This window comes from Oenanthe melanoleuca, chromosome 4A, assembly GCF_029582105.1.
Source record: "Oenanthe melanoleuca isolate GR-GAL-2019-014 chromosome 4A, OMel1.0, whole genome shotgun sequence".
NCBI lineage: Eukaryota > Metazoa > Chordata > Aves > Passeriformes > Muscicapidae > Oenanthe > Oenanthe melanoleuca.
In genome coordinates, this window is record NC_079338.1 from 9,753,139 (window position 1) to 9,777,731 (window position 24,593).

The 24,593-nt window shown below is 38.0% G+C and overlaps 1 protein-coding gene across 1 annotated transcript in view; it reads left to right on the forward strand.

Moving 5' to 3' along the window:
• TENM1 (teneurin transmembrane protein 1) overlaps positions 1-24,593 on the forward strand; it is an 831,368-nt gene that overhangs the window by 603,152 nt on the left and 203,623 nt on the right. Inside the window, exon 6 of the mRNA XM_056491567.1 lies at positions 16,228-16,488. Coding sequence (XP_056347542.1) covers positions 16,228-16,488 — 261 coding nt within the window. The remainder of the gene's footprint in view (positions 1-16,227; positions 16,489-24,593) is intronic.

Consider the following 24,593-nt stretch of genomic DNA (forward strand, 5'->3'; position numbering starts at 1 on the left):
AAGAAGGAAAACATTAAAAATTAAAAGTGTCCTGCTTCAGTCCTTCAGTGACGGCTGTTGTGCTTTTGGATCCGTTGCCAGATGTTCAGCTGGCTGGAGGTTTGTGCCACTCACAAAGAAGTTATCAGAGACTGATTGTACCTTTACAAATGGTTGGCTCCAAAAAATTTTATTACTCTAAAGAAGGAAGGTGTTCTCTGACAGAGATTTTGGAGTTATGGAGAAAAGAAAGGGCTGGCATTGGGTGCCTCAGTGCTATTTACTGCTTGCAGAAATAATAGCAGTAATGTATTTCTTGGCGTAGGGGTGAGCATACATTCAGGAATAAAAAAGCTATTTAGCTTATTTTCAGCTTGTATTTACAAACTATAAAAAGGGGTAGCTCTGCCTGCTGCAAACTGTCTCTCCAGTTCATGAATTCCTGGCACCAATCTGTGTGCCATACAGTTGCACTAGACCTCGGTACAAAGTGAGCTGTGTCAGCTTTGGCTGACTTCTGCCTAACATTATCCCAGCTCTCTGGTGAAATATTATTCAGCCTTGAATTCACCCATGTGATGAATATTCATTTCACAGGTAATTATTGTCATCCCCAAACAGCTCCGCTCACAGAGACCAAACTTCTCACGCAACCCATCATTGCTGTCACTGTTTTGGCAGCAGGGAGCTTATGATTCCTCATGCTTTAATAATGCTCCATCATCTGTGCTATTAGATTTGGGTCAAATGACCATCATAAGGGTTAGAAAACTCTTCCTGTATGCAATGCTTTAGGAAGATAAAGAGAGGCAGCTACCACTCATCTTTGCATGTGCTCCTCTAAATCCCACACCTGAGCTAACAGCCCAGTGGCCACAGACAAGGCACTTGTTTGCTGCAACTTTGTGTTCCAGTTAAGATACCCAACGTGATTGAATGTTCAGACTTTATATTTCAAGATTTTTAAGTTCTTCTCCAAGACTGTAGGTGCTAAAAGAAATCTCAGTCCTTAAATTGGGTGTAGTAATGGCTTTATCTCAACTGCCAATTGAGTGGAATAATATTGCTAGCAAGTACCTATATTTCAGTTTAATTTTATGATCTTTTTGGAAGAATTATATGTGTAACGTAAAATATATTTTAATGGCTAATAGTTCCTACTAAAGGATAAAATATATATATAAATACTGTTTTCTTTCTATTCTCTAAGTATTATTACTATCGTTATTGTTATTATTAAAATGAATAAAAGTGCTAAATAGCTACAATTATAGTGGTAAGAGATCAGTAAGTGTCTGAACTGGTTAGAGTGCAGCCGCAGATTGTTTGCAAATGAAGTGTTTACAAACTTGACGTCTTTGACAACATTCAGCACAATTTTACAATGTTTGTATCATTTTTTTAAATTAGCCTCAAAACATGTTCAACAGATCTGTCCATTATAATTTAAGCAAGCTAGCCTAAATAAGAAGACAACTGTATTAAACAGGAAAATACTGACTTGTGACATTTTCTGGCCAGTGTCTCTTCAGTTATTCAGTAACAGAACATCTGACAGTCTGCTTCTCGCTGAGTGTTTAGTTGTCAATCCCAGCATCTGTCCACTGATTCCTCATTTTGAATTGAAGAAAAGCAGGGAAATGTGGGAAGGGGACAGCTGAGAGTTGTACATACTCTTCTGAATGTGCGTGTTGTTGACAAGATACTTCAAATAAATTATTAGCTTGGCAAAAAGTTCTTTGTCCTATGTTTACTATCTCTTTTGCTACATGGCAGGTCACTGTTCATCCTGCTTGGGTTTGAATTACCCTCATGTTCAGACCCCCTGACTTCAAACCCATCCCTCCCCCATCTCTCTCCACTGGGAGTGCCAGCACTGAAAAAATATCTGCTCCTAATTCAGTGCTCAGCTCATGTGCTCTCTGGAATAGGACTCAGGCTGGCTTCTCAGAGCTCTATCTGATTACAGTAAAGACAGCAAGGATCTTGCTGTGTTTTTAAAGATCAGTGGTTTAAGCTCCTACAACCAAATGTTTAGGGGGTTTTTCACTTACAACCACTTCTGGATGTGCTGCTTGCATCCTTTGCCAGTTGTCTTGATCAGCTGTGCTGTTTATTTCCCATTTGCTCTGTCACTGCTGTGTCTAATATTGGACACAGCACGAGATGGTGCAGCTCAGGAAATGGTGAAGCAGCTGGTAGGGAAATGAGACAATACTAAATGGAGAAAATGTGAAAAAAGGCAAAATCCACATGTGACTTGTACATTCTATGGGGAACTGTTTTTTGTGACGACTCTGCACTCAGCATATTTGCATGAAACAAATTTAATAGAAAAAAACAATGGGAAATTATTTTAAGGTCTGATTAACACATAGAGCTGTCTGTTAAAGAAACCTTTTTACAAAGGTTCCTTTTTTATTGATTTAAAAAAAATATCCTTGCATAACTGGATATTAGCCTGGGGGTTTTTGTGATATGGTTTTTTCCCCTGTAAACCAGTTAAACTGAAGGGAAAAAACCCACTTAATTCTGTAGACAGTCACTAAGAATCTCTAAAATTCAGTGTTTGTTATGAAGAGAATATGCTATATGTGTTAAAACTGTGAAGTTTTTAGTTGCATGTTTTAAATCTCTTAGTTTTGGGGGTTTTTTTCCCCTCTCCTTAATATAATGAGTGTGAATGTGAGCTGGGCTTTTCAGCAGAAGAAGGAGTTGCTGCTGCAGTCCTTCCAGAACAGCCAAGAGTAGAGCTAAACTGTGTTTTTACAGAATAAAACAAAAATAATTGAGACGCTGAATGGTACAAGAACATTCCTGGTCTTAGATCTCCAGCATGATTGAGAACTGCTCAGGTGAGGGTGAGGTCCTCTTCCTTTCAAGACATCTGTCCCCTTGGCATGCATTAAAGTGCATGAATGTTCTCCAAGCCAAAAGTATATACTGTGGTTTTTCCTGATTATCTGTGGCCTTAGTGTTTGAATTCTGCACAGATTCTTTTAGCAGAACATATGAATGTCATTGTACATGGTTTAACACACTATTGCTTTCATTTTTGTTTGAATCTGGAGTTTCTGTTTCCAGTGCTTTCTCCCTTATGTGTCCTTTTTCTGATCATGGCTTAATTACATTTAAGTACCTCCTGTGTTACTGTCTCCACTCCCTCAATTAGTTCACCTCCAACTGTGTGAATATTTTAATACCGAGGCACAAAGTATTTCTGGCAATACAGAGTGTGAGCTCTGCTTATCAGCCTATGGCAAGCTTTCCTTCAGGGCATGGCAGAGTTTACAGAGGCACTGTAGGTTAATATGTTAGTGCCATTTGGGTTTGATTTATTTTCTTTGGGTTCGTCTCAGCTTCAGTGCAGGCTCTTAAATTTGACTCTTCCTGAACATCATTGATTGAGCACCTTTGCAGAACCAAGAATTATGGGGAGCACAGCTGTAGAATACAAGGTATGTGAGCTATGAAGAAAGTCACCAGTGTGCAGCTTCTGTTCCACAAATGAAACGTCTGAAAGGCAAATGCTGGAAAACTTCAGAAGCATTTTATGGTTTAGTTTGAACTGAGCAGAAACATTAATTTTTGTGTAGCGGTTTTGGTTAGCTAATTTGAGATTTTTTGGCTAATGCACTAGTTTATGTGATGGGTTTAGCACTGGCTAAATACCAGTGCACTTACTGCAATATACTTACTTATTTTCTGTTGTGAGATAGGATTAGGAGAAAACTTTAAAGGGTATACAGAAAAACTTTACTGACAGAACTAAAAAAATAATAAGAATCAGAATAAAACCTTCAGAACACTTCTCCTCTCTCCTTCTATATTCTTTTTTCTTTTTTTTTTTTTTATTGACAACGTATAGAAACAATTTAGTCAGTTTATCACCTCTAAAATGGTCTTTTTTCAGTTCATTTAGGCAGAGGAGTCTTTCTTGTCATGTTATGGAGACTTTTTTACAAGAAAACAGTTTTTTGTGGCTGTTAATTTTCACGAATAGCAGCCACCCGGAATTTGCAATTGTGAAGTCCCTCCTGTTTTTTGCAGCCTTTTTACAGTTGCATTTATGGGCTATGTTAATTTATGGGGTACTGTTTTAAGGGTGAGTTGTTCAAGAGCAAAGGTTTTCTTTATCTAATTTTGAGATTATCTCTGGGAGCAGAGTTTTTTTTTTGTTTGTTTGTTTTTTGGGTTTGTTTTGGGCAGCAAAGGGACTTTATCACTTCTTTCTTTTTGTTTAAACTTTTTATGGGATTCCAGCTGTTTTAATATTGGCTTGTTCAGCATGAATGCCTTTGCTCATGTTTATAGTTCGAATGCTCTCTCTCTTTATACTGTTTTCCATTATTTATAGGGATATTTAGTGTATTATAGTCTATTCCTATGGCTTATAAGAGAATTTTAGCCTAAGGCTAAGACATCTCGTTACTCTTCTCTTACTTGGGACTTGACTTTTTCTACTGACTTTGGTGTCTTTATGTTGTTTCTTTACATGTCTCCATCTGCCTTTTTCTTCTACTTTAGAGAGGATTGAATATTTGTAAGTCTTATTTGTTCACTACAAGAGTTAATATTTTCCCTGAGGCCTGCAGGTAGTTATGTGATTTTTGCTAGGTGGTGGTCGGAGCTGTTTATGGTGGAGAAACCATAACAATTTTCTGACGGCCGTGCTGGGGGGATCTCAGCAGCCAGGCACAGCTCAGCGGCAGCACCCGCGGCTCCCTGGCTGCCCCCGCTGCCCGGCAGCCGCTGGGGCCCAGCCCGGTCCCTGCTGGCAGAAGGGACTGGGCCTGGCCTGGCCGGGCTCGTAGCTGCTTCTGGGGCTCGGTGGGCCCTGGCTCGGCCCGGGGCGGGTGGGGTTTAATGTCGGCAGGATGTGAGCAGCCACGCCCGGCCCAGCCTTGGCTGGGGCTGCGGCCTCCCCTCTCCGCCCGGGAGGGGGAAGAACTTGTCTCTCCAAAGGCCGGGAAGTAAGAGGGGTTTTTTTCTGGCTTTGTTCATTTTTTACGTGTGTTCATAGAGGCGTATTCAGCTTTTTTAGTGGTTTAACAGGTTGTCAGTTCTCAAAACTCATCACTGATTGGTTGTTGTCAGACATGGAGGAAACTTTTAGCAGCTCTTGTCAGAGAAATAATTTCCGTGGGTGGCATCTTCCCTCCTCACCAAATGTCAAATATGCAAAAACCATCACAACAGTGCAATACTGTAGGTAATTCTTCCTGTGGCTTTTAATCTGTTAAGATACAAATTATTTCATTTTCCGATTTCCTTTTTCAGGATTTATCTATCAAAATTGGTAACAACTTTGAGCTGTCTTATGTTAGGTAGTCAGCCTCCCAGCCATCTTTCTATGTATCCGTTTATTTGATGATGGAGGGGATTTGGTTTTAGTGGTGGATAGTCAACATTACCTGAGTTTTGCATTAGAAAAAGCAGGTGCCTGCCTGCTCATTGTCAACAGGGAGAAATCACATTTCAGTATCAGTCAGTGACTGATGAGTCATTTCCCAGGTATCAGTGATCGGCTATGTCTCTGTGAAAGATTAAAACGCTGTGTGCTTAAATCTCAGGCCAGAGGTTTCAAAGTCAGAGACTAGAATAGCTGCTAAAATGATTGCCACAGGTCTAAAGGAGCGATTTAGTATTTTAAAAGAATTACAGCTTTCATTAAGAAAGGGCAGGGAAACTAAAGAGGTCTAGAGCTGTAAAAATTGTAGCCAAGTGCTCTAATGACACAGGAGTCATTTCATCATGTTGTTCCCAAAGTTTGGATAAGTTTGGATAAGTTTATGTTCTCAAAGTTTGGATAAGTTTTGATGTCAGATCATGGGATCTCATGTTTGTTTAAACTTTGTGACAACATGAAGAGGTATTTTGATTTGGTCAGCTTTGGTATTTCCTCATACCTAATTCCTTTCGGTGCAGCACTGGAATGATGGGGGCTCTTCCCTCTTTTTTTGCGACCTCTGTATCAAATCTTGAGACGGAAAATCTTATAGATACCATATTGTATGCCTGGGAACTATTGTGCTGACAAAAATGTCTCAGATTTTCATCTTTCATTGGTAGTAATGATGTGCATTTTAGGATAGTATATGTTTTAAGAACTATTTATTTAACTTAATAATGATATTGTGTGATAGTGATGCAAGATTACCCCAAAATTATTTTCTGGGAATACACAGGTAGAATGGTGCCACCACTTACAGCTGAGTGTCTTTGATGCATTTTGGTGGTATAAACCCCAACATTTTTATGTTTTGTAGTTGCAGATACAGAATGTAGTTGTCTTTATAACTTATATAATTGCCTTTAGAAATACAGTGTAGAAGAACGAATGTCTGGAAACACCAGAAAATCTAATAAAGGTCTTGTAATAAAATTAGTTAAACAGTTGAAAAAAGTTATTGTGATTGTACATGTAAAAATACAATATGCAATTTTTCATTCAATTGTTCTAATATTAAACTGCAGCAGAGAGGTGACCTTTAAGTCTGAAGTGCTGTTACTGAAATTTCTTTGGTAAACCGAACACTTGAGGAAAGGAGGAAGCAGAAGTGGTCAGAATTATGTGAAGGTAGTTAAATCTCCCATCTCTTGATCAGATGGAATGTTTGATGACAAACCCCCCCAAGAGATCTGGGGGGCAGAGGGGCTGTTTGACTGACAAGCTGTGTCCCCAGTCGGCTGATCAAATGGAACGGACGTGCCAAGTTGTCTTCCATGTGTTCTCACTAATGTCAGATTGACAGCAGGATGTAATTGGATGTGAATGGAAGTGCTGAGGAGCTTGTGCACATGCTCATGCTTTCTCTTTCTTCTTCCAGTATTAATCTGAAGGGTGAATTTGTTTCTCTGAATGTTACTTAGCAGTTCAATTTAAATTTAAAAATACACTGCTTTCATAGTAAATGTTAATTTATTAAGTTCATGCTTCTCATATATACATTTTTTGCATAATCTGGGAAGAAAACAGAGGCAAAAGAAGTGCACATACCTGCACATCTACTCGAACATAAGTCAGAATCAAACTGTTTAGCTGCCCCAAGTTCTATTAGGGGCCATCTTGCAGTCTGACTTGAATTTTTTTCCAGTGGAAAAGGTGATTACACACCAAAAAGATGTTAGTACATTTATGGGGGAAATGGAATATTTTAAGAGCGAAAAATTGATTCATGATTGGATTTTCAAAATCACAGAACACAGCTAGATTTCCAGTTTTATTTTTGGGCCATAACCCAGTTTCTCTTGAAAGCCTCACCTAAGAGAAAGTTTTAAAATGCTGGTAGTCTGGTAGTCTGGCCAGCAGTCATTGCTCTGTAGAATTTTGATTCTCTTCATAAAGAGCCCTGGGCACACTGATCTAATTTGGTCCTTCTTTGAGCTGGGGATATGCTGTTGATTGCCAAAACTGGTTCCAATTTCAGTTATTTAAAGAGAAAAAATTATAAAATTAGGTGTGGTGTTCTGCAGGTGTTAGACGTCCCACCGGGAGTTCAATGGATGTAAATTCCAAATTTGGGCTTCATTAGGCAGGCTTTTTAGCTGGATGCTTGGGAGGGGTATCAGATGTACTTTCAGAATGGACAGTTTTTGTGGGGTTGATCCCAACATCTGAAGAGTTTAGCTGTCAGAATGTGTGTCTGCTTGCTCTGCCAGACAGTTGCCAGCAGGCAACTCTAGTAACTTGCAGACTGGGATTTGTCAAGCTTGAGTTGGATGTGGAGGGCAAGAGCCTCCTACTGGGCACATCTTGTGCCTCAGGGCAGGGTGTTGCTCCTGTTTTCCTTGCTTCTGGGATGGCAGCACAGTGACAGCAGCTACTGTTCCTTGTGCTCTTGTGCCCAAGTGCTGTTCTCTGGTTCTGGTTCTCACTACACATGGTATTGATGGTGGCTGGCACCCCTTTCTTTAAAGGATTTTGCCTCTTCATGCTTAGACTTCTAGGTGATACCTTCTCCCTTGCAAATACTTTTTCCTAATTTTCAGCATTTTTAACAGTTAGTTGGAATGTGAAGATATGGGACTTGGTCAGTGCAGTCTTGCTGAAGCCTTTCGCTCACTTGCACTGAAATGATTCATTCACCGATCACTCACTGAAACTGGCACAAGGGGATCAAAACCACCTTCCTCTACTCCAACCTGGCTCCGTTTGCTGTCTGCCTTCCATTCATGTCACTTCAAAGGAAGATGGCTAGTAGTACCCTTGCTACTCTATTAAGCTACTCTAAAATTATAGTAGAGCTTTGTAGTTTCTGGTGAAAGTTAAGGTGAGGAGCTGACTTACTCTGATGATTCCTTTTGAGCATTGTCTGTGATCTGAGTATCTCAGGTCTGCTGAATGTCCCAGCAGTAAAGGATCAGATTTCTGGTTAATTGGTGTTGATAGCAGCTCTCTAAGTCTTCCCACCATCAGAAAGTTATGCAGATGCTTACTCTGGGACAGTCACAATGACTTAAAGCCTAAGTGTTACCCTGGCCCACTGGCTGCATAGAATTAACTTCTGGTTTTACAGCCCTGAAAATTAAATCTGAGTTTAGATTTAATTTCGCATATGTAAAACTCAGTCAGGTATATTTATAAAGGTACCTGCTTTTCACATCTTTTATTTTAAAAATATTTTGGTGCTCATGTATCTAAAATTACTGGCTTAACTGCAGTTTTAAAAATGAAGATATTTCAATATTTTAAGAAGCAAACAGTGCATTTTAAATGTATTTTATAAACCAGAATCAAAACCATTGATAAAAATTATTTTCGTATTTTTGTCTCTTTTTTTTTAGGAAGTGATAGCTGTCATGCTTAATGTCACAGACATCGAAGACTGAGGTTTGAATGAAAGCAGTTTTGGTTTAAATTTAATTGCTTTCAGAAATTACTACCAGAAAAGCATGGGCAGAGTTGAATTCAAGTTTGTAGGGATAGAGCTACAATCTGAGGGTAATTTCACTTTGAAGAATGCTGGTAGCCTGTTTGCACTCTAACAATTTTCTAATTGCCTTTCTTTTCTAAAGTGCCATATAGACTTGAAAACAAGGTAGAATCACAACATCAACTTTGCCTGTTGAGAACTGTGAATGCACTGGACTTAGAGGTAGCAGTATAGTACCCCACTGCTTCACACCCCCTGGTTAATCTTAAGGAAGACTTTTTGTTCATATTAAACTCTTTCAAAGAGCGAAGTTAATCTACTTGAGATTCTTTGATTCTTAGTTCTGGTGGCCTTCATTAAAGTCTTAGTTATGACTGGGTTTAATTTTGAAAATTTAATCACAAGAAGAAAGGATTCATTATCTATTGCTTCCCTCAAACACAAATGCAAATGCCAAAACTTGTAATAGAAAAATTGTTTTAGAGCCAAGGAACCTTTAAAATACTTGAAAGAAAATTGGAATGCTTTTCTCTTATGATAGAGTTTTAGGAAACAGAACATATTTTTATCTTGAAAATTCTTAACTTCTTAATAAATTTTTGCATATGGAGAATGAAACTGTAAGTGAATCTATTGTAAGACAAGCTTTTCCAAACTCTATTTCGACTGTAATACTAGAAGAATTAATTTTATCCTCACAAATGATATTGAGGTTCTTTCTCATCTTTGATAATTATATTTTTATCCTCTTGTCTTTAGTAGGGTAGAGTTAGTATGGTCATTATTTGAGAGTAAGTTGGTTTCCTTTATCTGAAATTTAGGTTAAATGCTAATTCCTGGCATTTGCTATGGTTTTGTAACTCTAAAATTCATTATAGGAGAGATATTTATGAATACCTGCAGTAGAGATTTCTCTTTAACATAATCCTGTGAATGGAAGTATTTTACCTCATAAAGCCACACATTGGAGTAGGAAAGGTGGTAGCCAGCAGTAATTCAGATATATTTGAACTTCAAGGATTAAATTTCTAACCAATATTGTACAGAGAGTGTTTCTTCCTAAGTTAAAATGAGACCTCCTGCATCCACACTGTAGCTCCAAAATGCCTCCTCTGGCATCTTGTTAGTTGAGAAACCCTTGAAAAACAAAATCTTTCACATTAAAAATTTCAAGTGATCTCCAAAAGAATATTCTGCTTCTGGGGACACAAAAAAAGTTCATCTATGTCCCCATAGGATAAGGATGATTTCTGTGCAAAAATTCCTTATTTATATTGATTTCAATAGTAGTGAAAATAAAAGTTAGTATCTGAGGACTCCAGGATAATATTTTAAAAGAGGTTCAGTCTACTTTTGTGCTCTTTCTTTAAGCTTGAAGAATTAGTCTGAAGAAGAGATTAGAAAGATATTTGCCATGAGGAATGGGTTGGAACCTTATCCTCTGGTTCCTGTAGGGAAGGACCTGAAGAATAAAGACTTTTTCTTATAAATTTCACAAGCCAAAAAGTGAAAGTGCAGCTTCCTTTCCTAATCCCTTAGCTATCTGACCTGCAAATTTCACTCTTTAGTGTTTTAACAGACTCTGATTCATCTTTTATTCCTTTTTTAGTTGTTATTATGGATATTTTTTAACTTTCTATCATCTCTGCTGGTAACTGGAGGTTAATGTAAGCAAGTAAGCTACATAAATAAAGGAATGCAAGGAAAAGTTGAAATAAAGCAAAATAAAATTTATAATACAATTAATTTGCTATAGAAGTATAAAATGTTCAAATTGTATATTTTATATGGTTGTTATTTATGTGAAATATATATATCAATTTTTATTTATTAAAATACATGAAGCTGAGAAACAGTTCCAGGCTGTGGCAATAATGCAATTGGTGATAAACACAAGATTTCTAAAACAAATTTATAGTCAGTGTATTACATTTTTGAAAATCAGTTGATTTTTGGCTTCTTCCTTTATGATTTTTGTATGGATGGTTACTGGAGGTTAATTTCTTTGAATTATATTGAGTAGTAACAATGTGGTATGCTCTCAACATGGAAACAGTAAGATCTTTGACTAAATGAAAAGCATGTACACAAAAGCATTCAAAAATGTAGCAGGTTGTGTTTCACAAATGCCTTTATGAAGCAGCTTAAGATGTCTGCACGTTTAATTCTCAAGTCCAGCAACCAGCCAGTAAACCACAGTCCTCAGGTGAAAAATGAGAAATTTTAAGGGCCGTTGAACACATGAAATTTAGCAGAGTGCTCAATAGCCCTCAAAATTTCTCATTTCGGAGGATGCATATATATTGCTTCCAAAAATGAAGGCGAATTTCACTTTCCCCATTTGATTTACATTTCTTCCTCACTTCTTCCTTCCCTCCCAGTGTCTCTGAATCTCTTATACCATGAGCTTGCCTTTCTGCTTGTTTTGCAGCACATATAATACACTGCAGATTGAAGCACTAGAGCAAGTTCATTGTGAAAAAATATACACCAAGTTGTGGTGTAACACTAAAATGCCAACCCATAAACAAAGGTGACTGTTTGGTATATTTTTTCCTTTCATTCTCAATGTACTCACTCATGCAAGTGTAAACATGACACTTTTCAGCTTAATATGGAGTTCCTTCCTTGTTCTCTTCCCCAGACTCTGATATTTCCAGTGTTCTCAAAAACACTCCAGACTAGGCCAAAATAAGTATAGTGAATTTAAAATTCCAAGACTGATATTTTCTCCTTGCCTTTGAGCTTCTTAGTCTCTTTTATAATATTGTATTTGCAGAAAGAGCAATTTGTATCTTTTCATCCAGAGAATTGATTTTGTTTGTGTTTAAGCAGGGAGCATCTTCAGTGTAAGAATCACCTCATACCAAAAATCAAGAATAAAATTAATTTGTGAATCAATGATGTTTAAAGACAATTGTTTAATTATATGATAGGGTTCATAAAAGGCACCTAATTGCAAGGTGTCAAACTATTCCAGTTTGTAAATAAAAAATAAATTATATTTTTCTGTAAGCTCTTTCTCTAGTTGGACACATAGGTCAATTAAGTAATTTAAATGAATATTATTTATCCTTCTGCTATTAATACAAAATAATGATTTTCTGTAAGGGAATAGGAAGACTGGAAAGGAAGGTTCTTCATGCCCATCTCTATCTATATTCTAGTTTTATGTTTCTTCTGTCTTCTTTATTTGGAGTTTTTTTTTTCAGTATTTAAAATATTTATTTATTGAATAAATATTTATATGGTTAACGGGTGGAAATTAGCAGAATTCTTGGTAAATGGCAACAGTGAAGAGATTCTGTATGTCCACAAGTCCAAGTTTGCAGAATTACTAGGTTAGAGAGAAGGGCCATGGTCTTTCACTAGGGTAGATTCTTTTGTTTATTTTTTAGCCTGTGCCAGAAAAACTAAAAGAGTTGCAGAAAGAGCAGCTGGCACACAGTTACTCCTGAATGTCTCGATTTGAAAGACAGGTGTCTGCTAGGGAAGGCAGGAGCCTCCCTTGGAATGGAGAATGTAAACCCCCTCCCTCCAAATTATTATAATTTGAAATTCTGGGGCTTTCAGGCAAAGAGATACGAGAATAGAAATTGCAGTTCTTTACTGGTGTGTAGAATAAAACAAATGAACAACAGCAACTACAGCATTAACAACAAACAGAACCACAAACCCAGTGACTCCTCTCGGCCACAGGCAGTTTCCCCTCTGGTGCAGTTCCCGTCACAGCCAGCAGGGGCGCTGGTGGCTCCCGGTGGGCAGGGCAGGTGCGATGATTCCCCCGCGGCTGCAGGGGGCGCTGTGGCGTGGGCTCGGGGAGCACGCGGTGATGGCGGCTGTGTCTGAGACTGGAGGGGATGGAAAAGAGAGGCTTTGCTTCAGGAACCCCGGGGCAGTGTCGGTCCCGGTGCTCCAGCAGGACTCTGAGGAGCCCTAAACTGGAATGGCAAGAATGAGCAGAAGCCCCAGGGCGGTGGACGAGATGTATGAGAAGCTCCGCGCTGGTAACTGGAGCTGCAGGGCAGGGGCTGCGGGGCCCAGCGTCAGAACCAAGGCTGCTCCCGGCTGAGTTACTGCAGTGGTAGCGAAATTCATTTGCCTAAGCAGCAGCTTGACCATCCTCCTCTGAAGCCCCAAGAAAGTGAGAGCCAGCAGCTGCCCCCAGTCCTGTCCTTTACCTGCCCCCACAATCTTGTGGTATCTCCCCCGGAGAGAAACTCTCAGAGAAAAAAGAAGTGTAGCCAGATGCCATGCTCCTCTCCCCCACCTTAGCCACTGTTTTGCTTTCCTTAAGTACCCGTAAGTACCAGTAGTTAGTTTCCTTGCAACTTAGGGTGAAAAAATTCTATAAGTACAAAAGAAAGAAACCCAACCCCCAACACTGACCATACAGTGGACAAGGAAATAGTCCTGAAGATGCACTGGGATAAGTGTTTTATATCTGCATGAAAATCCTTACTGTAGGTTTTTAGCTGTATGGGTGGCTAAATTGATGCCATAGTAAATAAACCTTTCATGAGTTGCCTGGAGTTTTCAGTAGCTTTGTTTGTGAGCAAAGCTGGGGCTGTATTAGAACTTCCTGGTCAGCTGCCCAGTTCTCATATCAGCCTTAAATAGCAGAGGCACTACTGTCCAACTTCTCTTTAATTGCTTAGATTTTTTTTTTTTTTTTAATAGAAAATTGTACTTAGAAGTACAAATAAAGGGGTCTGTTAATTAAAATGCTGTTTTTTTTTTAAACAAAGCCTTTCCTTTTCTTGATCATTAGATATTTTATATTTCTTCATGCATTACTTTTTTAAAAAATAAGCTAGTATCAATGTGAGATAAAGTGCTTGTTTTTTAATGGTTGTGTTGCAACAGGCTCTGTGATGGTCCCGAGTTGAAAATCCTTTCATCATCTTCTTGACTGCCACTTTTTTTCTCTGTTCATGCAAAAATTGGAACTTTGTATTAATGTTTTCTCATTTCTTTTGTGACTATGTCTTTGTGGTAATACGGAATCGATCATAAATCTACTTGAACTTTATCTCCTTGTGGAAATACATAGTATTTTAGGTAAAAAGGTTAGATATGCAGACTAAAAGAAGCCACTTTTGCCATTGTAAAAGCTTTTTAGAAAATGCATCCTGTGGGAGATAGAATCCTGCAAAGACTTGTATACTTAAGAAATAGACTATTAAGACAATAGATTGTGTTAAACTTGAGTTGAACATGAGTTATAGTATAAAAATCCTTACTCCACAAAAAAAAAAAAAAAAAAAAAAAAAAAAAAAAAAAAAAAAAGGAATTAGCATAGAGACTGAAGGGTAAATTCTGTCCTTCTTAAAAATATGTAATCTAATTAGCATTTTGTGGGATTTACTGGGATGAATTTTCCCCTTGGCATATGCAAATGCAAACAGGAAGAACGTAGGCCCCAGGCTGCTAATGGCAGGCATCTGCCTGGAGGGACAGCCATATAAAAAAATCCCTGCATCCTTGCCCCCTGAGGACCTGGCATCAGCTGAGGTGGTTCTTGAAGTTATGGAAAGATTTTTAATTTTGGAGAAGTTCCTCAGATGGTGAAAATAAGCAATGATCTCTTTTAAAGGGGAAGAAGGATCAGATGGTGTTTCTTGAAATCACATCTGATATAAGGTGGACAAAATTCAAATACCAAATATTCCCTATGCAACTGCTTTCAAATATTTCGGCTGTTTTCTCTTAGCCATCTCAGAGCATTTGAGAGACTTGGAGGACAGAGCTCATGCAGGCACATCTCAGCTTCTCGAGGATAGGGCTGAGAACACATTCTCCTCTTCTGAGCAAGAGGAAAAGATTATAGTAGTGATGGAGCACTTGGGATCATCTCTGCATCTGTCTTGCTGCTCCAAAAGGAGCAGGAGCAGTGGTGGCTGATGCTGCTGGGATGGGCCACTCAATGCACCAAGACCAGGCAAGACAGGATGATCTTCCATGACTCCTGTAGGAGTAGCAGCCATGGCCATGGCCATGCTTTTCTGTTTGCTGCCCACCCTGTTCCCTTGCCCTCCACAAACAGGGTTGCCCTTCCCTGAACTCAAAGCCAAGACTGCAACCAAGACCTTCAGGAATTTTTGGATGGCAAAGGAAAGATATATAGAGACAAATGACTTACAGTTCCCTCAGGTGGATCAATTTATATCTCTTTATATCTCTAAATTTGGTTGGCAGGTTTTTAACGATTGATACCTTCAAGAAAATACTAGGGCTTTTTGTTATTTTAGAGAGAGTGCTTAAAATCAGAATCATTCCTCTCACTAGCTGGTAAGTGGATTAGTTTGGCAAATTAAAGCTTTAGTTAGGATGACAGTAGAAATGAGTATTTGTCCTTAGTCTTGATCAATGACTCTTGTCTCTAATGTTTCTTTTCTAGAAACTGAAATACTGTATGCATATTTGATATTGTATTTAGTCTCTCAAGATGGCATTCCAGGTCTGATGTTCAATTAGGGAGTGCAGTTCTGTAATCCTTATTTAATTAGAACTCCCTGTCATAGTCCCTGTGAGTTGCATTTGTAATTGGATTCTCACAAGTGAGAATATGCAGAGGCTACCTCAAAGGGAAGTTGCAATTTGCTGATGTGTGTTCCTTATCTGTAGTTCTTCGAGAATGTTTCCTCTGCATATTCACATTATGGGTCCTGTCCACCTTCTGTTTGTCCTTGGATTTCTACTGCCAATAGCTGCGATGTTCAGTAAGAATAACGTGCAACTCTCAAATCTCAGATGGCTTGGTGTCATCATGAGATGGCCCTTGTACAGTCCTAGTAGTCACTGCTCTTCTAGGAAGTTCCTGTAGGCCACCAGCACTGGAGAACCCAAACCCACTGGTGTGAATATGCAAGGACAGCACTCTCAAAGAGCAAGGCAATGGTAAGTACCCTTTCTTTGTCTTCCATGATAAACCAAATATTTTAAATGTTATTTTGTAAGTTCCCTTTTGGCAAATTCGCTACACTTTTCCTAGGATAAAAACATACTGAGATTAATTTGGAGCTGTTGCCTTCCTAGCAAAACATGAGAAAGTATCTGTGTTTGCAGATGCTCACTTCAGTTGTAAATTGATGTGCAGCTATCAGTGTGTGGGTGTGTACACGTTTGAGCTATAATGCATATTTCTGTGAGACAAAAAGGCACAATTACAGTGCAGCACTATATATTTTACTATATATTCTTCTAGTTCATTACAGTTAGAGTAGATTAGGTAGCAGAGTGAGTCACAGACCAAAAAAAGTCTTCTAATACTATGAATAGTGTTAATTCTCAAAACAAATTCTCCAGAAGAAAATCAAAGTTATATTGGTTTTCACTGCTACATTGTTTTCTGAACTTTTGTTTTTTCCAGACATGGAATTCTGCGAGACTCCCCATATCCTGTGCCCTGGCTATCAAACTGACTTACATGGTGTAGCTGAGCACAGTTACCCCCTGGAGGTGGGCTCGGATGTGGACACTGAAACAGAAGGTGGAGCGTCCCCGGACCACGCCCTGAGGATGTGGATGAGGGGGATCAAATCGGAACACAGCTCCTGCTTGTCAAGCCGAGCAAACTCAGCATTGTCCCTCACTGACACTGACCATGAAAGGAAGTCTGATGGGGAGAATGGTAATAAAGAAATGCATCTAATGTACTCAATAGTAGTAGTAATTTGTTCAAAACTTTCTTTTTCTGCTTCTCTTATTTTTCTTTTTTTTTCTCTTTTTTTTTTGTCTTTCATTCTTTTTATTTTTCCCCTTCCTTCCTAGATCTCTGTACTGTATGTAAGGTGAAGTGATTGTCTGCTGTGTGTATTGTATTTACAGTTTAGACAGAAAAGAAGACAAAATATGAAACAGTGATTATGTTAAAGCATTATTTCTCTAGAGACGATTAACTTTCCCACATCCTTCATTTTTATGTCATAAGACATTCATAATTTTAATTTGGTGGTCTCTGAATTAGGTTCTAAAATAAATCTATATATGTGCATTTATATCACATTTTATAAACAGTTGTTTCTGGGGCTTCTGGGCATAGCTTTAAGGCTCTTCAGCCAGGTGAGTCGAGAAAGACAACGTATTCTCTATTTACCTCTAATCTTATGCTACACCTTAGAAGAAGACTTATCTTTATCAGCAGGACAGACTGAATAGGTTTTGGTAGTATCTCAGTTCTGTTTTTCCTTGCATCTAGAGAGTGGGCTTGTGGGTCACATGGGTTTGGTTTTTGTGTATGTGTATTTTCTAAATATTCATTCTCATTCAGGATTTTTTTACTCATTTGCTTTTCTTACAGTTTAGTGTCACAGAAGGGAATAATGTGTATTTAATTAAGTAACATGGGGAATTAGTATTTTTTTTATCTCTGCATTAAAATTGATTAAAAGCTACTCTGTTTCTTTACAAAGTATAGGAAGTAAACAAATTCATCATGCTTAAGATCAACAAGCTTAGCTGAAACTTTAATTTCTGTGTTTAATAGCTGCATGTTATGGCAGGTCTAGAAGTCATTAAATATTGACACTTCAGTGTTGACAATGACATATTTTAGTGCCTCTGTAGTCATAAGGTTAATATAACTGAAAGAGGTTTCAGTTATGAATGGTATTTCTATGCTTACATGTTTGAATTTATCTAATATGAAGCTCATAATTATATATTTCCACCTGGATTTCTGCAGTACCAACGATAATGTCCAGTATAGGCTCAAAAACATTACATTATGTGCTTGAGGTTAAAAAAGAGATTTTTGTGCACAGCTTGTTTCTAATTAAATATTCCTTTGAGAATTAAGCATTCTGCACTATCACATTTTATTATATTGCTGGAATCAGTTAATTTTTAGATGCCGCCCCATTTCCAATGTGCAATGGTTGCCTTCTTCAGAAGCTTCCTGCTTCTGTGGGATCCATCCTCAGTGAAATGTTTGTTGCATGGAGAGGTTTTGTTTGGGCTTGAGGGAGAGTGTGTGTTTGTTTTTTCGTAAGACATTGGGTTTTAGATGGTGGCTGAAGGAATTGAATCTGGTCTGCCTGGCATTGGTCGGCCCTTAGCTATGAAAGTGGTTGAAAAGGAATGCTACATAGAAGGAATGTGCATACTTCTGCCATTTAAACTAAAAAATGCACATTTTTTTGTAAAGTGCTGAGAAGCAGAAGTATTGAAAGCAATTTAAGCATATAACTGAGTTCTGTATTTCAGTCTGGAGTGCAGTGTGCAGCTGGGTGTTGATGATATTTTGCTTAGTACATGTACCACTTGATAAGTAATTTTCTGTGGATGAAAATTACTGCAAGTAGTGCACCTTCATCATCTTGCAGAAATGTAGCAAGAAACATGTTGCTAAGAAGGGATACATAATCATTGTGCTTTCCCCACCAAAGAATGGTTTCTTCTAAAGGTTAGTCTCTGAGGATGATTTTAATCAATTTAAACTGGTGTAGATAGTGGTTTTGCATGTGACTGTAAAATTTCATTTCTTGTAAGCCTTCTAAGAGTTTGTAGTTCAGGGATTGATGTCATTAGAGTTTTCTGGGCAGGGCCAATTAAAAAGTTATCAGTGCTTCCTGTGGTGTTGAGTCATTATAATAATTACAGTCTTGAAAGTTAATGTCTGGATAAATATGAACACCACAGTGCAAGCTATGTTTGTTTATATTATCTATTATTTCACAAGTAAGTTCATAGCCAAGATTCCTGATCCAGAGTGCAGTGTGTTTTTCATCTGGGTTGGCACTCTGCAACAAAGCACTCTTAGAATACAGAAGTTCATGAATCTCTAGTTAAATTAGATCATAATGGCACATCTTCCCGTTTCTGTGCACTCCTGTGTGCCAGGGGCTTTATCAGAGAGCCACAAGTGCTGCATTTATCCTTGTCAGTTTCTGCCATGGAAATGTATTTTTTTTGTGCCAGCCAGTAACTACTCTAGTGTGAAAATGGGAGGGTGCATAAGATCTGTTACTGGAAGTACATGAAATACTAATTTCCATGATACTTTCCAATTTCTGTAAAAATATTTAGCAATTCTGGATTTTGAGGGATTGACCACATGGTAGGTGAATGCAGCTATTTGGAACTGGAGTAAAATTAATGAGAAAGGTACAGTTTGTTGCATGATTTGAGAAAACGTTGTTGTTGTCCATATTTTGAAAGGGTCAGTAGAGTTTGGGGTTTGGGTTTATTTTTTTCTTCCTCTATGAGCACAGTTTTTGCTACAAATGCAGAACAGGTCTTTTCATGGTAATAGTGGGACAATTAATTGTGTGGACTCCAGTAAATGTCCTTTCAAGGCAGTTTTTTGCTTTACATTGATCTGAAGCTAACATACTTCATAAAATTTTCTTCTTTTTAGCTATTTCTTGACATTCTCCTATTCATTCTAAGCTCTAACTTGAAGTTCCCTGTCACAGGATATATACTTCTCTGTTTATTTTGGGTAGCCCAATTTGAGGATTTATTTGAGGATTGTTTTCCTTCGTAGACCAACTCTGTCATAATCACTGTTAAAACAACTCTAGTTGTTTTGGCAGCATTGAACAGCGTTGTATGAAACACCAACATTCCCATTTAGTGTTGTCAAGTTAATGACACCTAATAATAGCCTATTAGTGCACAAACTGCCTTCAGCTTTGCTTGAGGCTGAGCAAAATATATATTGACTGCACGAAATGAATGACCAATTTCTTGGGGATCATTGCTTATCTCTGGTATAGTATAAATAGCTCCATTTAAACATAATGTTACTCTACAATACGTGAATGTAAATTTCAGACAGCAGCACCACAGAATAGCCATATCAAAAATAGTTCATTTATTCCACTGAAGACTGCACTTGCCCTCAGTTCACTGGAACAATGGTATCTGTCATTGCAGCATGTCAGAACATCAAGTTCAGTGCTTTCATCTGCCAGATTACTGAGCTGGCAAATTTATTTATTTATTTGTTTGTTTATTTTTCTGGAGTATGTGGTCAAAAAAGAGGATATAAAAAAAACCTGATCTACAGAAGGCGTGATCTCCAGATATATCCTTAAAATTAAATGGCTTGACACGAATCTGCCTCCCACACTAGGCAGTGTACTAAAAAGCAGCCCACAGTCCACTTTGTGTCCATATAACCTTCCTCGTTGTTGTTCATTAAATTCTTATGTTTTCCTTTACAGGATGTCTATGCAGCTGTGACATGATGAATTTGACCTCAACTACATTTATGCCATGCCATAATCCATTTTTGAGCAACATTTGGCACATCTGCACAGCCATTCACTCTTTCACTTTTAGCTGCTGCATCTCAGCTAGTGTGGAACTTCAGCCATTCCTACAATAACACAATTTTTGACCTTTTTTATTTTGTCAGATTGCTTTGATGTACTTTTAAGTCTGGTTTGCTTGGCTTATTCCTAACAACTGCTTAGATGTTTTCATGCAATTAGTTACTCTTTCTCTCCAACACAGTGACAACCAGTAGGAGAGTAGAGGATTCCCAGTGCTGGAGGAGTGTACTGTGAAATGCAGACTTGTCTTGGATCCAGATTCCTGCTCAGTTTCTTTGGCTGAATTATTTTATGACAACTGGGTATTAGCTGTAGTTCACAATGACTTCTTTGAGATTTGTAGGCAAGAAATTTGGGTTTTAGTACAGGCTGAAATACCACTGGTCATGCAGTGTAGCATTACACTGCTTGTGAGATCTGGTCAGGAGACTTTTTTTAATAACATACTTGTCTTTTTAAAAACAAAGCAAGAGCGGGGGAAAACAGCTGTGGAACAATGCAATATTTCTGATTTGTCCACATAAATTGTTGGGAAAATTCTTTCTTAACATGGGTGTATGAGATCATATTATGTTTGAAACAATACTTCTAGTAATATAACAAACATTTTAAGCAGCAGGCTGCAAAGATGGGATAGTAAGATTAGCCATATATTAATAAGCAGATGTAGTAGAGAATTTAGTAGGTTACAGGTCAAAGCTGAGTTTAATGAGCTAGAAACATGTAAGATTATTCTTGTGTAATTCATCTAAGTATTTGTTTTATAGCCTGGGAGCAGTGATCCATTTAACAGAGCTTTTGACTGTCCCTAAATCTCTGGGGATTTTTCATTTTGATTTCTGGTCAGGTGGGTGAGTTTTGAACAAGTCACCTTAGTTCTTTGTACTTCATATTCAGTATCTTAACAGTATAAAGATACTAAATTAGTAAAGGAAATCCTAGAATGGCTGATGTTGTATAAGAAGCACGGTTTTGTGAATGCTGTAGTTATGTAGACATGGGAAGGATTTAGCTAAAGACAAGGCTCTGATTTAATTTATGGTGTGTGTCAGTAGACCTACTGTGAATTCACACCTGTTTAAATTGGGCTTGAATTTGGCTCTTCATAAAAGTCTTGTGTTTAATGTAAGAAAGTGACAGCATTGCAATTAATGTTGCTGTTATTTACTGGTACTTTGTAAACAAGTCAGGTATTAAGCTGATCTCTGGCTTTCTCATGTCTCCAGGAAATTATTACCAAGAGCTACATTACAGTAACAATACATGCTCTGAGAAGTGGGCATGTGGCTGCCTCTCTATGCAGGATTGTGTTTCTAATAATGATGGCTGAAGTATATCCATTAGCTCCTGTCCTGTCACTCTCTATTTACAGTGGTGCAATTAAGAAATTGAATTACTAATTCGCAAGTAGACCCGTTAGGTATGTGTATATGTGTAAGTAGCCTTGAAAATGTAAAGGTAAATATTGGTCTTAATCCCATTCCCTCTGTGTCATTTAATATTTTTCTCTTTGTTCCTTGTATGCTTTATTTTGCCTTTTTGTTGTGGTACGAGTTGCATTCTGTCTGTCAGATCATTTAAGGCACCTAGTAGATTAAGGCCACCTCATCAATAAAATGCAAAAGCCCCCATGGTGAAATTCCTTCAACTTCTGTAGTTTACTATAGCTTGTCAGATATTTGGTTTATGATACTTAGACAGAAAATGGCAGCTTACCTTCCCTTAATAAAAGTCCTCTGTTGCTTTTGTTGTGGAGGTTTTTTTATCTTTTAGTGTTTAGATGGTGTTTATGTTGGTTGCTTCTGCTGTTGTTTCAGAAAAGAAGGCTCCTCAGTGTGAAAGGAAGCGTGTGAACCCCTGCAGTAACATAGCAATGCCTTTTGGGGAGCATTGGCATATTCATTGACATGGTAACTGCTCTGCTGGAGTTGTTAAGAGTGTAAGATGCTTTTGTTGACCTTAGAGTGGTTCCTTTGGAAATGTTACTGTCTCAAAGGCAGCATGTAAGTTATATGAATTGCTTTCGATAAGTGTGGGATGCTTCTGTAAGCACTGCAGCATCACCTCAGCTGCAATATCATGCAAGTCTTGAGCTTGTGCCCCCAGTATTTAAGCCATTTATGAAATTGTTTATGTATGGAAATCCAGCTAATGACAGTATTGTGGGGGAAATTCTGCCTTTTAAAATTACCATCTTTATTACTTTCTCTGATTATCAAGGGCATTGCGTCTGCATGTCTGTTTTAGTCTTTACAATTTTCATGTGGTCTGTTAAAATCATTACACAGCATTAAAACATTTCCTTTTTTGTGGTTCTCTTTTGAGCACAGAGCACTAATTTAAAGGCAAATAACAATATTTAGTATCTTACATTAAATATAATAAAACGGTGTTTAGAATGTAGCAGAAATACTTTCTGTATTCCAGAATGTTAATGACCTTTGCGTTCAGCATAGTAAAAATTATCAGTGCATTTGGACAAGGTTGTGTAATATTTTTATCCCTGCAGATTTTTTTTCTTTCGTGGGTGGGAGGAGGGGAAGGAGGAAGGCTTGAGGAGAAGAGTCAGGTCTGATTTTTATTCCGGAAATCAATAAATTGGCGTTAGAGCTCAGGAAAAAATCTCTTGGTTTTCCTCCCCTGTGTGATACAGCAAGTATAGTGGATGTGCCTTTAGGAGCCAGCAGCAATATGAATTACCACTTCTTTCATTTAAATTCTTTTTATTTTCTCAGTATTCTGGATATGAATGCAAAGGAAAATTATCTCCAGAAATACTTCAGAGTGCAAAAATATATTGCCGTGATTCTGCAATTCTTGGGACCTCAGTTTATCTAGGCTGCCACAGGGAGGAAAACTGAGATGGGATAGGCAGATTAGTGTCAGCTTTCTGAAAGGGTGCTGAAGTATAGAAGGGTGAGGATTGTCTGACTTTATTTCACAGTCTTTGTGAGACCAGGCAAACACTGAACAAAATACTTCTTTCTCTTGTTGAGCATTTACTGTGAATTCTACAGGCGGACATCTCCGGACAAGTGTGTTGCTGGGAATAGTTCCATTTTAAACAGTCAGCATGTGTTTTATGTTTTTTTATGTTGTTTTATTAAGTTCACAGTGTATTTATTTCTCATCTCTTTTGGTTGAATTTAAAATTTAAATTCTAAAATATAAATTCTAAAATCTTTACGAGATCAGCAGTCAGATTTACAGAAACAACCTGTGGTCATATTTTGTATATATGTCCTTTTGAATTATTAAGTTTCATAATAAATTTGAAATACAATTAATTTTCCGTATATGTTTTAAAATGTAGATGTTTCTACCGGTTGGACCCAGTTTTTCATCAAAGTTTTGTATCTTTTTCTTAAAGCTGAAAGTTGAATATCTTTAGTGCAAAATAAGGGAAAACTTGTGAACTCTGATCATGGAATATTACAGTTAAGGCTGCTAGATAAATGAGATCAAATTACTGTGATTTGGTTCCTTATACTGTCAGCCAGAATGGTTTTAAATACAAAGAGAACTGGAGATTTTATCATCCCCATAGAAAAATGCTTTACCAGCTGCCAAATCACAAAATGGTTGGGATTGCAGGTAGCCTTGAAGACCCATCTTGTTCCACCCCCTGCCATGGGCAGGGACACCTTCCACTATCCAGGTTGCTCCAAGTCCTGTCCAACCTGGCCTCGGACATTTCCAGGGATGGGACAGCCACAGCTACTCTGTGCCAGGGCCTTACCACCCTTACAGGGAAATAATACTTCCCAATATCTGCTCTAAACCCACAGTCTTCAATTTGAAGCCATTCCCACCTGTCCTGTCATTCCATGCCCACTCCCTCTGTCTTGTAGCTCTTTTATATATTGGGAGGTACTCTGAGATCTCCCCAGAACTTTCTCTTCTCCAACCCAAGCCTGTCTCCTTGTCTCCAGCTCTCAGAGCATCTTCATGCTTTCCTCCTGACTTTCCCAGACTGTAAAACCATTAGTGAAATAAATAGAAGGGATCTATCAAATGCGTACAGGATGGATACAGAAGTGACAACAACTGACAAATTTCATTTGAGCATCTAGCATGGTTTAATCTAAATATTAAATATTATTTCTTCTTGATGTGAGATCTAAGAATTTATTATTGTCCTATGGATGAGAAAGGTTGTTCATTCTCCCTTTCCAACATTTTAAAGTTTTTACCCATTTAATTCATTATGTCTTAAATTATATGAGAAAGTATTATCTTGCATTTTCGAATTTGTTAGTATTTAATTTCCTCCTGGGCTTGGGAGTAAGATGAAGATCAGCATAAATCTGTATTATTCAGGCTTACCAATATTAGCATATCCATCTTACAAAAGGGGAGTATTAATAGTAGCAAGTGGCTTTCGTCTAGAAGAAACAAAGTGACTGCTTCATCTAGAAGAATCGTAGTGACCCATGGCTGCAGTCTTCATAGTCTT